We start from the raw sequence: 14,091 nt of genomic DNA, 5'->3' as shown, positions 1-14,091 counted from the left end.
TGATTGTTATCAGTAACAACACTGGATGAATCAAAACACATGACATGCTGCTTTTATAAGTAACCAGACACAGGAAGTAGAAAGACCTGGAGTTCCATACCTGGTTTTAACCACGGGGTTTAGATGCTTCTGATCGCTGAGGACCTCAGCCAGCTGTTTTTGCAAAAGCAAAACCTTTCCGCGAGCTCCTTGAATAAATGGGTGGTCGAGGAGACATGTGACGGATGGCCGCTTTTCAAAATCCTTAATAAGACACCTGTTTGTAAAAATCAGCAAACAACTCAAAATACAGTCTTAGACACCCTGTTCTTTTGTGAATATGGGAGAGAGGCAAAAAAGCTCATTTATAAAACATAATCATTAGCCTTATACTAGCTCTTTCTTTATTAATATACATCAGAAAAAATTTTAAAAAATTCCTATTAGAGTAACTAATTAAAATATCAGAAATCTATTTGTTTTAAGAAAATATTGAAAACACAATCAATTTATTTTGTACTCAAAACACTGAAAAAAATAGATGGGCCAGACTTGAATTTTCTGTCTGAATTTTCATCACAGACAAATGTTTCCAATGAAGGGAAGTTGACTAGTGTATTTACTTTAGTTTTGAAGCAAATAGAATTTTAAAATTATCAGCATAGTTAAAACCTAAAAGATGAAGTTTCTTATTATTTGATGGTGAGAAAAGGCAAGCTTGTAAGGAAAGAAACTAATCTTATAGAAACCTTCACAGAGAAAGTTCAACACCCTGATTTCTAACATCTTTTGAAGAAGTAGAGAAACTTCAGAACAAGGAAATGCCCATAATATAATTCAGATAAATTGGAATGGAATTAGTCAAACAGGGAACAAAAAATCCATTAAAAATGGCAAAAAATCAGGTTGCACTGAAATTCCTCTGTGGTTAATTGGTTAAAACAGCAGCAGTATAACCACTTTCTGTTTCAAATTCGAAGTCCTTTTCAAAGAAAACAATGATTTAATGCATTTTTTCCAATTGCTATGTGTTATTAAAGATTATTTTGACACAAAGAATTTTCAGTGAAATTGGATTTGATGAATACCCCCCACTTACCATCGCATTTCTATTCTGCATAGTTGCCTTTGAGAGGAAGAAATTTCAACCTCTGCCCTTTTAAGCTATCAGTCTTTAGCTCACATTGGAGGCTTAGGATAAAACTGGATGCCATTCTGCCTACTCCATGAAATGAAACTTTCCTGTATTACTAATAGTGACATGCCAGCAACATCTAAAATACAACATATTTTAAATCAGAAAATGCACTGACAAATGACAAAAGGTTCAGCTTCCCCTTGAACATTTAAGCTGAGTTCTTAAAACAATTTTTCCCTTTGGATTTACAAAAAAAAGACTGTAGTTTTTCCCTTCAAATCACTTTCACATTCCTCATCTCCTAGTTCTAAAAAGGGGAGTCTGCTTTAAAAGGATTCAGGGGATTCCTGTCTATTGCAACCAGAGCTTTCAGCTAGAAAAAAACAACAGAACCTAGGTTATTTCCATTCAGCTGCCTGCAGGACGATAATACAATTCCTGCCTCGCCATGGGAAGAAATCAATTATTCAACTTTCTTAGGTTCAGAGGCCTTTTAGTATAATCTATCATTTTTCTTACCAAAAAAAAAAAAGTCGGTACACATGCTTAAAAAACTCCTGTGCCCATGTCTTTAAATCTGCAACCTTCTCTCAACTCCAGATGTATACGTGACTATCAAAGGAAAATGAATGCCAATAACCAACTTTATATCTGTTCCTTACCACTAAATAGACATACGGGTACTGAAGTATTTCCCCAAACATGGAAGAGAGACTTCTTAATAAGGTTCCCCATATAACATTTCTCTCCCCTACTACCTTTTATTTTATTTAGGTATATAAAAAGTTTTGCTTTCTTTCTGCATTAGTTGTTGAAACGTCATCTGACTACTAGCGGGTGCTCATGGAAAAAGGAAGAAACAGCTAGAGGTCTAAGGCAACCTTCAATCACCTGATAACTAGTGCCAACACTTCAACTTAGCAAACTCGGCGGGGGTTGGGGGGGTGCTGATACTAAACGTGGGAGGCATGGCAATTAACAAAAAAATTCACAGCATGTGAGTGGGAAAGCAGCCTGAAGATGACTCTACCTTTCTCTTCCAAATAGAAACCTTGGGACAGGTTTCAGGTAAGGCCTGAAAATAAGGCCCTTCTTGTGCTTCAGTAATTCAACTTCCTCGGATAGGCTTTGAGAGAGTTTGGAAAAATCATTCTCCTGCCTTAGGAAAACAGGTTCCTTTTAGAGGCTTGGGATGCAATCAGAGGTGTTTTTATTCTGTTCTACAAGTTTAGAATCCAGGGGAAGCAAGGTGGCCAACAAGGTTGCAAGATCATTTGGTATTCTGGAGAGGGATTCTCTCTAGATCACAAAAGCAGTAAGAAATGGGGTCTGATTAAGAAATAAGAGAACTAGACAAGGAAGAAACAAATGGGTAAATTTGTGGTCTCTTGAAAATGCAAAAAATAAAGACGGTGACAATCTACTCTCTAGAAGCAAAGCTCAGAGGATCTGTTTGTTCTCCCAGTAAGATCCAAGTGGGTTGAATTCTAACCACAGGTTCAGCAAAAGTGAAACTGATTTTGTATGGGAAGAATACCAAACAGAGTTATGATGAATCCACCTGCACTGGAGGATTTTTAGGGGAAGGGCATAGAGACCTTGATGGTATAGCCTTGTTTTAGAACACTCTTGAATATATTTTTCTCGTGCGGAGAAACAGCCAGATTGAAGTTGAATTATTATTTTATTGACAAAGAGAGGAAAGGATAGAATTCTACCTTGAGAGCAGAAATACAAAGATCTGGCTGAAAGTTGTGTTACTAGACATCAGGGATTAGTATCATAATATTTCATTTATTTAGCAAATATTTATAGCACAGCATCATATTTAGCCAAAATGAATAAATTAATTAAAAGATTATGACCCTTTTCCTCAAGAGTCTATAATCTAATTGGAAAGACAGAAGGACCAGAGAATCATAGGAAATAGCAAAAGCTAGAGTTTGCATATACATTTAGGATAAGAAACAATACAACAGCATGTCAGAGCTGTAGAGTCAGAGATTTTCTATTCTAATCCCTTCCTTTTTTTTAATTACTTTTTTTATTAGAGAAGTTGTGGGTTTACAAAAAAATCATTCATAAATGCAAAGTTCTCATATACCCACACATGCACAGTTCACTCTATCATTAACACTTTGCATTAGTATAGTATCTTAGTTACAACTGATGAAAAAATTTATATTATTAACTATAGTCCACAGTTTACAGTAGGCTAATCCCCTTTTTGGTGATTAACTGAGAGGTGAAAAAACTGAGATCAAGTCCTGATAGTGACAAGGTGAATCCCCCAATTCCACCAGGTGAACTCTCTCTACTCTGCTCTGTGTTGTTAAAAATGGCACAGACACAACAAACAATATAACCCTGGGTATGGAGGAAAGGAGAAGAGGAGTTGGGGAAGGCTTCCTTGAACTGGTGAGAACTGAGCATGGACCCGAGGGAAGTTTGAACTAAACTGAACTATATTGGTGGAGAAGAGGTAGAAGGCTGCCTTCATTTCCCAGTTGCTATGACAAATACTGCATGATGGGCTGGTTTAACTCAGAAAGTTACTGGCTTCTGGTTTCTGAGGCTGGAAGGCTTGTTTCCTCCTTGAAGCATTCTGGCAGGCTAGCAATCCTTGAGTTTCCTTAGCTTTTCAGTCACATGGACATGTCCTTCTTCTTCTTCTGGGTTTTGTTGATTTCTGACTTCTTACCCCTCCCACTGGCTCTCTCTCTAGAAAGCCTCCAGATTAAGGACCAACTTCAATCAGTTGGGCTATACCTTAACTAAAAATAACATCTTCAAAAGGTCATATATCAATGGGTTCATATCACAGGATTGGATGAAGAGCATATTTTAGTTGTTGTTGTTGCTTTTTGTTTTTGTGGGGTGTATAAATCAGTCTGCCCCAAAGGCATTTCAAGGTTGGGGAACAGCATCAACAGTGAAAGAAATGGGACAGGCAGGTTGTGAAGCCAGTTACTCAGAGGCCACCAGAACATTCACCTTCACCATCTCAAGTGCCTCCTTTGAATACCCAAGAACAATTATTTCCTTTAATCCCTTTTCCAACTTTAGGGGATGTTCTTTATTGCTTAAGCTTTGCAATTTTGTGCTAAAACTCATACTGTTTAAGTTTGCCAGCTCATCATTTTCATCTTATTCTCCTCTCAGGCAAGGATTTAGTGGATGAAGATAGAACTGACTGCTGGATCCTTAGAACTCTTGACAGTCTCTATATCCTTTTTAAAAGCAAGGTAGAATCCTCTAACCTGCTTTGAAGGACAAACATCTGAAACTAAGGAAGTTATATTATGCTTATTCATTTCAGGATCATTCACCAAATCCAAAATTACAAATTCTAGATGCAGAATACTTTTCCTCAACTAAGAATTGAGCAGTTTTTACAGGAGAATACATAAAATGCTGAACTCTTGATAGGAAATGGATACCAGCCAGTGTGAATTGAACTGGGTGAAATACTAGACACATAAGACATCCATCATAAAAAGCAAATCGTTTTCCATTCAAAGAAGTTTGGGAAATATTAGTAATTATCCTGCATATAAGCACTTTAAAAGTTGTTAAAAGTACTGGGATAACATTTTAATTTTGTTTAAATTGATGTTTTCAAACTTCCTTTGGCACAAATCCTTTTTTGTTTCAATGGAACCAGGGCCCTGCAAATAGCACCCTTTGAAATTCTTTTGTAAGAAATCAGCACTATGCTTTCACGTGGGTGGCAGACCTCTCATGTCAGCTGACTGAGGGGAGACATGCAGAGCCCCTAATCTTTGCCACCATATCTGAGACACCTGTAGGTTGTTGTTTTTGTAGAAGAGAAAGTGTCTCAACCTGGTGAAATATCTTCAAGTTCACTTCTTCCCAGAGTATTTTTCTGTGGAAAAAAGAAGTTGAACAATGACTAGATTTAGAGATGATACTTTTTTCCAAAGTCAAAAGTAATTTTATCATTTTTAAAAATCTGGATTTAGGTGTGCTTTTCTCTAAGGTGAAAGATAAAACAAAAGAATAAAAACCCTTAAACTCTGTAAGAGATCCTGGATTTACAAGGACATGGTGGGGAGTGTGAATAATAGAAAAGTACACCAGAAGAAAAAGGAAACAAATTTCAGCCTTGGAGGAACTCAATCCATTATCTAATTTGAAATTCTCCTGTCTTCCATCATGCTTACTTGGCTGAAGATTAATTCTCAGAATTCATTAGTGTCACCACATTAAACACAGGTTGTTGCAGCTATTTGCTGCCATCTCCTAGCCTGACTCCTGCCAGGAACAGGCAAAAAAAGAGACATTTCTTAGCAAGAAGCAAGGTCAGGCTTGTATATTGGGCCCTCCAGCTGGCAGTCCTGCATACTCTGCCTCCCAAACAATGCTGCTGAGACACAGCCACTCTGTGCTGTGTAAGCTGCCAATTCATAACCAAAAAATCAGCTGCCTGCAAGGGGGAGCTATTTATCAAGAGACATAGATAAATACTCACTGATAAGTGAAACATGCTTGATAAAAAGCAGCCACAAAGGCAAAAAATGGAAATACCAGCGAGCCTGGTAAGAAAAGCAGAGCATGAGCAATCTTATTCCACACATTGAGGCAAAAGTAGTTCAAAATTGGGGATTTCCACCTCTTTTTCATTTCCTTTTTAATGTTCTGCATTTTAGACTTTCTGCTATTTTCTGGAGGGCTTCCTAATTGAATTTTTAAATATTCCCATTGGAGCAGAATATCCAAATGTTTTTGATCTGAGCAAATATTTCCTTGCCCTGGGATGCACTGTACTGCCCTGCAGTTCCTATCATCATCAAACAGAAGCCTGACTGACAAAGAGGCCTCTATAACAAGAGAAGAAAATCCTCTAGAGGATACAGTAATTATAGGTTAAGTAGCGGAGAACCACGGTGCTCTGTCTTGGAAGGAAATTTCCATTCTGGAGGACAGAACTGTGATATACACAGGCATTTTCCCAAGATGATTAATACCTCAAAAGAAGGCAGGCTGAGCAATTTGACATTGCATATGCTATTTTAGTGAAATAGCACCTCTCTGTTGGGTGGGATATTTAATTGCATTTTGGTTTTCGTGAAGTTTACAAATACTGCATTCAGTGGTTTTAAAGACTCACTAGTGAGAACTGAAATTGCATGATACCATAATGCCTGGGGTGGGGAAGTGGTGTCCTAACCTGAAAGAATTAAGGGGGAATCAGGAATGCATTACTCAGCCGGGCTGTCTCCACTTATCAGTCAGAGAGATTAGTGAGTTTCTGCTAAAAAGGAAAAAAAAAGGCCGTGAGAATGTAGGACAGATGATTTTAAAACAGGAAGCTCAGTGTTCTTTTGAGGTGGTAGTGGAAAACGGAGTCTGTATGGTAAAGTCAGAGAGAGATTACATGCCTACAGGACAACAGAGTAGCTGCCATCTTGCCTGAGATACAGGGGTCAGGAGACTCCAGATGCTGCTTGGAAATATAAATCAATTGGCCTGACCCTAGACAAAACTGTCAGCACTAAAGATCAAAGTGAGTTCAGGTGATCCCAGGAAGAAAATAGAAATGGAAGGCCATTGCATTTCCTGAAGGCTGAGGTTAGAGGAGGCAAATTGGGCATAGAAGAACCAAGTTTTCTCATCCAAAGAAGATTCAAAAAAGGTGAAAAAGTGTGGGATGGTCTAAAGCCAAAAGATAAAATCTGAAAGTAGGTGGACAGAATCTCCTTCTGGAGTTAAAGGATGTATAACCACCTGTATGTACCTGGAAAGAGAAAGGGCCCCAGGCAGGACTTGAAAGGACCCCACAAGGCAAACAGCAGCAATGTGTAACCCCATAAAGACCCACGGTGAAATCTGTGAACACAAGTACTGCTTCACTTAACCTTTATGTCTCTAATCCCTTGGTCATTAGCAAATATTTAGAAAAGCCCAGACTAACTGCATCCTTTGTGAAGAGGGTGTGGTAACAAAACCCTGTTCATTCTAGATCCAGCTTGTCTGAGGTTCAAGCTGGAGGAGCGGTGGGGAAACATGACTGGGAGGGTCAGAGGGAATAAGCAGAAAGTGTACTAGGGACAACAGACAGAATCAGTCTGGGAGGGGGAAGAAGGAGGGAGTCATATAAACATGCCAAGCAAAGGGGGGTAAGTGGGAAAGCAAAAGGGAAGTGCCAGTGGGAACCAAAGTCACACAGCAGGTCAAGATGGGGCACAGGTTCAGAGTAAACAGAAAGGTGTCCCAGGAGAAGCCCATTGAAGACAAGTTGGTTGAAGTGGCTATTTTAATGTTCTGATTGTTATCAATACTTCCCTCTTCTTTTGCAGTTGTGTGTACTTTCAAAGAGTCTTACAACAGTTGCAGCAGACTGGGGATAAGTACGCTCTCAGGCAGACACAGTGGCAGCCAAGGAAGGTCCCAATTCCTTGGGATGCAGGTAAGACCTAAAGCCAAGCCCTGGTGTCCTGGGACTAAGACAGTCTCTTGAGGATTGTATTGATGGCCCCCAAATTACCATCTTCTCTCTCCACCTTGTTTTCTTTGTATCCTCTTCCTTAATTGGGATTTAATGAAAAGCACTTTGCAATTAAGTAGCTATTTCTCCAGGCAACTCCAGCCATGTACACGCAACTCCAGTTACAGTCAGAGCCAAAGGAAAAAATGAGCCATTACTCATCACACAACTCTAGCAACTAGTTTATTGGACTGTTAGTATCTGTTCAAGCTCTACTCTATGGTTCAAAGGGTTGGAGATAGGGGGATCCCTGCACAATCTGAATCCTGTGATTTTTTTATCTCCCAGGCTACAGTATGGCTGCTCCCCAAGAATCCCCAAGGGTATTCCTGACCAACTCAGGTGTGCGGAGTCTCCTCTACAGCATCTATAGCTCTGCCTCTTGGGCCTCTGGGAGGGGCTGAGGTTGGCCACACATCAACCCCTAGAGGCAGTCAGCAAACCAGACTTGGGCCTTGGCTTCCTTTAGAGACTTTAGCTTCAGGTGAAAATTAAGGAAATATTTCCATGAAATATCCTAGGAAGGTGAGGGGTAATCCGAGGGGGATGTGATAGATGGATTCAGAAGAAAGAAGTTAGGGAAAATGTGGATGAGTCAGGGTAAAATAATCCAGAGTTTGGCATTTTAAAATGCATTAAAAATGTATTCTTTAAAATATACTTTAAAAAAGTATTTTGCTTTCTAGAAGCAATTCAACAAACTTAAACTAGTCTGTTGATATATTTAAATAATAACAATATGCATAATCTCTGAATCCATTGTTCCTTTAAGCACAAAACACGGATTCATATTTAAATGAATGTTTGGCGCCTAGTATTGGAGAGATATTACGTAAAAGTTAAGGGTCTGGGATGGTAGTCAAATCCTAACTCTACCTCTTATAGATATGTAATAATATGTAAGTTACTTAAGTTCTCTGGGCCTCTGTAAAATGGCAATGAGGGTTGTGGGGAGTAAATAAGATAATACATGGGCAGTGCCTGTTACACAGCCTCCAGTAAATTCCCGTTAAACAGGTCATGCCCTGTGCGAGATGCGGAGGGTACAGGAAGTCGGTCCATGGGAGGGAGACTGGCTGGGCATAACCAATTACAAGTGGAAAGAATGCTAATAAAAGGAAATGCTAATGTGCAACAGCTCCATGAGCTAGATTTGAATAATGCTGTGCCTGTCAATGAGCTACTTTCACTAAATTAAATGTTATTCCTATCACTGAGGACAAAATTCCTGTTTGATATTAAGAGTCTTGATCAGAACCTTCAAAGTAAACTTTGGTGGGTGGGGGGTGAACTTTCAGGGTCTGACAATTCAGCAAAAGCAAAGAACTTTGGCATTTTCAAGCCCAAGCCGTTGGGCACTCCTGCTTTTGAATATTTGACTAATTTCTTTGATTCAAAAATCAATTTCCATTTTGACAAATAGTCATGATCTATTTCTTTGTCCAGACTTAAGTCACTGGGGACTTGTGAATTCTAAGCCTTCCCTTGATCCTACTTGCTACCCTGAATTAAATCCACAGCTCATTTGTATGCATTTTCTGCCTGCCTGAGGAGGCAATGGGGAGTCCCCAGCTATCTCCTATGAGAAAGAGCAGCCCAGCCCCATTTCACAATGCATGGCTATTCTATGTTCAGGGCTCCCCCTGGACCAAGTTCAGGCTAGGAATAATGCAAAACAAACATATTACCTTCATCCTTAAGAAGCTTATAATCTTCTGGGATCATACCAAACTTACACATGTGAAATATTTAAAGAAACAGGATGGACTGAATTCATCAATTCATTCAAGCATTTACCAGATATTTACTGTGAACAGCACTATACCAAGCAGTTAGGGGAAATGATGCCTGGAGTGAGACATTTGAGCTCATGGAATTTAGAGGCAAGTAATAGAATAAATATGGGCCTAAATAATAATAATTGCAGGCTGAAAAGTATAAGTAGTAGAGGTGCTCAGAAGAATAAAACAATTCTAGCTAGAAGAGCAATTGTTTCAGATAAGAGATAACATTTGAACTGGGCCTTAAAGGAAGAGGATAAGTGCAAAGCAAAGACGTTCCAAGCGGAGGGGTATGGTAGGAATGGAAGCCCTTTGATATAAAATTAATGGCTCATATGGTAAACAGAACAAAACAGTATGATGTAATTGCAGAGATTGGGGTGAGAATTGATACTGGACAAAAGCAGAGAGTTCTCTGCCCCATGCACTCAAATGACCAATTCCTGAGACTCTGAAGTTTCAGAGAGAGAAAGAGTTCATTGCTAGGCACGAAGTAGAAGATTAGATGGTCTTTTGACCCCAAAATCTGTCTCCCAAAACGGCAGTAATTCTGACATTTTTATAGTATCAGAAGATGGGCAGGTTTTAGGATAATGAACACAATGGCTCCAGATGATATCATTAGAGGTGATCTAATTATTGAGCATGCACAGATTGATTATATGCTTACTCACAGAATGTATGTAAGAAAATGACAGCCTTAATGTGATGATGAGCATGATTTTTAATATTTAGTGGGGTATGAGCATATAACCTATAAAAATCACTTATAGGTTCATGTCTAAGCTATTGTGCATGCCAGGGAGACCCATTTTGGTTAGAACTCAGCTTTGGTTATCAAGATAACTTTTGAATTGGGGTGAGTTAGTTCTGGATGACCCAAGGCTCTTCATTAATAAACATTAGGGCCTGTCTTTAGTGATCATAAGACTCTGAAGTTGAAAAACCAGATAAAATGGATACAAATGAGGGTCAGTCACAAGGTTTTCACAATCACAAGGGCACAAGATAAAGAATATATAAGCATTATAGAGATCAAGGCAGCTCTATTACAGTCTGGAGATTTCAGATATTTCCCTCTGTTTACTATAACATGATGGAAAGTAAATAAGGAATATCTATATAATGATTCATTCACCATAATCCTTCCTTAAATCTTAACTTCTCAGTTACAGAATCTGTCCAGGAAAACATCTTATTTAGAACCTAGAAGCTTCTGGTGAGCCTGGGCTTTCTTCCTCAGTCACACTGAACTGGAGTTTTTGAGCAGAGAAATAACAAAATTAGATCTTTGCGTTAGAAACTGGCACCACATTTGAAAGTTGATTAGAAGGAAGGAGAAGGTCCCTTAGGAAACCATACAGTCTGAATTAAGGAAGTGGGACAGGAAAGGAGAGATGATGGTTATGGTCATGGGCCTGGAAGAGGAAAGTGTGTATATTATTTCTACAATCAACGAAAGAGATTGCCTTCAGCAATGAGGGAAGTCTCACGCAATCAGTTGAACACGTTAAAGAGAAAACTGCTGATTTCAGTAATTAGAAAGAATTTCTGTCTCTATAATAACCAGCCAATTTCTCCTGGAGAATTCACTGGAATTTTCTTTGCAGTTCCCAACTTGTGGCCTGCCCTGTGGAATTTGGACTTTTCAATCGCTATGGTCACATAAGTCAATTCCTATAATAAATATCTCAATATATTACATATACATATACATATGCATATACATCTTGTCAGTTCTGTTTCTCTGGAGAATCTAATTCCATGCTCTGTTAGGTCTTTTCTCCCCCATTATTTAATCCTGTCCAAGATCACATATTGCAAAAAATTGTAAATGTTCTCTTTAGTTGATTTTTCTTTTCTTTTCTTTTTATATTGTGGAAACCTATATACAATATAAACATTTCCATCCCAACCACTCCCAGACATACCATTAAGAATTAATCATACTAACATTTTGTAGTGTACTCTCCATCATCCATTACTAGAACTTTCCCTTCACACCAAACAGAAACCCTACACCTATTACACATCAACACCATCCCCTGCCTCTGGTAGCCAGTACTCTTCTTTCTGTCTCTATGAGCTTACATATTCTCCAATATTTTCTTTGTGGTTACCACAAGACTTAAATTTTTAAAAACAATTTTGTTGATAATTCTTCACATGCATACATTCCTTACATGGTGTGCTGGTTTGAAAGGATGTATGTCCCCTAGAAAAGCCATGTTAATCAAAATCCCATTTCACAAAGGAAGAATAATCCCTAATCAATACTGTATGTTTGAAACTGTAATCAGATCATCTCCCTGGAGATGTGATTTAATCAAGAGTGATTGTTAAACTGGGTTAGGTGACGACATGTCTCCACCCATTTGGGTGGGTCTTGATAAATTTACTGGAGTCCTATAAAAGAGGAAATATTTTGGAGAATGAGAGATTCAGAGAGAGCAGAGAATGCTGCAGCACCATGAAGCTGAGACTCCATGAACCAATGACCTTTGGAGATGAAGAAGGAAAACGCCTCCCAGGGAGCTTCATGAAACTGGAAGCCAGGAGAGAAAGCTAGCAGATGAGGCTGTGTTTGCCATATGCCCTTCCAGCTGAGAGAGAAGCCCTGACTGTGTTCACCATGTGCCTTCTCACATGAGAGAGAAACCCTGAACTTCATCGGCCTTCTTGAATCAAGGTATCTTTCCCTGGGTGCCTTAAATTGGACATTTCTATAGACTTGCTTAATTGGGACATTTTCTCAGCCTCAGAACTGTAAACTAACAACTTATTAAATTCCCCTCTTAAAAGCCATTTCATTTCTGGTATAGTGCATTCTGGCAGCTAGCAAACTAGAACACTTGGTGTACAATCAGTGGCTCACAATGTCATCACATAGTTGTGTATTCATTACCATGATTATTTTTTAGAACATTTGCATCACTCCAGAAAAAGAAATAATAAGAAAAAAGAAAAAACCTCATACATACCATACTCCTTATTCCTCCCTCTCATTGACCACTAGTATTTCCATCTGCCCAATTTATTTTACTCTTTGTCCCCCCTATTATTTATTTAATTTTATCCATATTTTTTACCCATTTGCCTATGCCTTGGATAAAAGGAGCAACAGACACAAGGTTTTCACAATTGCACAGTCAAATTGAAAAAGTTATATCTTTACACAGTCATCTTCAAGAATCAAGGCTATAGGAACGCAGCTTAACAATTCAGGTACTTCCAATACACCATAAAGTACAAAGGGATATTTGTGTAATGCATAAGAATAACCTCCAGGATAATCTCTCAACTGTTTGAAATCTCTCAGCCACTGAAACTTTATTTTTTCTCATTTGTCTCTATCATCATTTAGTCAAGAGGCTTTTGTAGTCCCTTGATGAGAGGTCCCAGCTCATCCTGGGATTTCCATCCCACATTGCCCGGGAGATTTACACCCCTGGGAGTAAAGCTCATGTAGTGGGGAGGGCAGTGAATTCACCTGCTGAGCTGGCTTAGAGACAGAGGCCACATCTAAGGAACAAAAGAAGTTCCCTGGGGGTGACTCATGGGCCTAATTTTAAGTAGGCTTAGCCTGTCCTTTGCAGGAATAAGTTTCATAGGGGTGAAACCCAAAATAGAGGGCTCGGACTATTGATTTGGTCGTCCTCACTGCTTGCAAGAATATCAAAAATTCTCCAAATGGGGAAGTTGAATATTTCCTCCTTTCTCCCCAGTCTCCTATGGGTCCTTGAAAATACTTCTGTATTCACTACCCAAATTATTCTGGAATATATCAGGACATCACACTAACCTGGACAAACCAACAAAATCTCACGCCCTATTCAAGATTCCATGTAACTTACGGTGTTCAACTAAATTGACCTTACAAGTTAAATTAGGAAATGCACTATCCAAAACAAAAATTTTGCACCAAATAAACATCTCTCCCTTTGGTTTCACACAGAAGTTGAAGTTTTAAAATATGGTTGATATCATCCTTTACCCTGTATTCTGATTTACCTTAGTCCTATCCAGATCAGCTTCATTCATCTCTACTCGAAGTCTGATCCCCTTTTCAACTTTCTAAACAGTTCCTGTATGGGGTACTGCTGACTTCCATAGCTTCAGATCTCTAACTCTGAGTCTCAGATGTCACATCAATACCACAAGGCTTAAATTTAACATCTAAAATCCATAACAATTTTCATTTAGTTTGATATCAACTTAACTTCAATAGCATGCTCAAACTATGTTCCTATACCCCTCAGGCCCCTCACCTTTATTTCGTTCTTGCCACAAATTACATATTTATACATTCTGAGTTCTAAAACCACTGATTTGTCATTACATATTATGATTTGCCTCTAATATCCTACAAGAAGTAAAAAGTGGTGTAGCAAACCAAAAATACGATAGTATTGACACTTATATTTACCATGTTACATTACTGGAGATTATTTCTTCATGAGACGTCCATTTATTGTTTAGTGTCTTTTCCTTTCAACCTGCAGAATTCTCTTTAGCATCTCTTGTAGGGCTAGTCTAGTGGTGACAAAGTCCCTCAGCTTTTGTTGATCTGGGAATGCCTTAATCTCTATCTCATTTTTGAAAGAAATTTTTATAGATATTTTATAGCAATTTTTGCTTTCAACACTTTAAATTTGTCATCCCACTGTCTTCTTGCCTACATGGTT

At 38.6% G+C, this 14,091-nt stretch overlaps 1 protein-coding gene across 1 annotated transcript in view; it reads right to left on the bottom strand.

Moving 5' to 3' along the window:
- Positions 1-14,091, bottom strand: part of MYO3B (myosin IIIB) — a 510,258-nt gene that overhangs the window by 344,783 nt on the left and 151,384 nt on the right. Inside the window, exon 9 of the mRNA XM_077151780.1 lies at positions 101-256. Within this exon, the coding sequence (XP_077007895.1) occupies positions 101-256 (156 nt within the window). The remainder of the gene's footprint in view (positions 1-100; positions 257-14,091) is intronic.

This window comes from Tamandua tetradactyla, chromosome 3 (assembly GCF_023851605.1).
Source record: "Tamandua tetradactyla isolate mTamTet1 chromosome 3, mTamTet1.pri, whole genome shotgun sequence".
NCBI classification, from domain to species: Eukaryota; Metazoa; Chordata; class Mammalia; order Pilosa; family Myrmecophagidae; genus Tamandua; species Tamandua tetradactyla.
The sequence above is the reverse complement of the archived record's forward strand: the minus strand, read 5'-3'. Positions and strand labels throughout refer to the sequence as shown.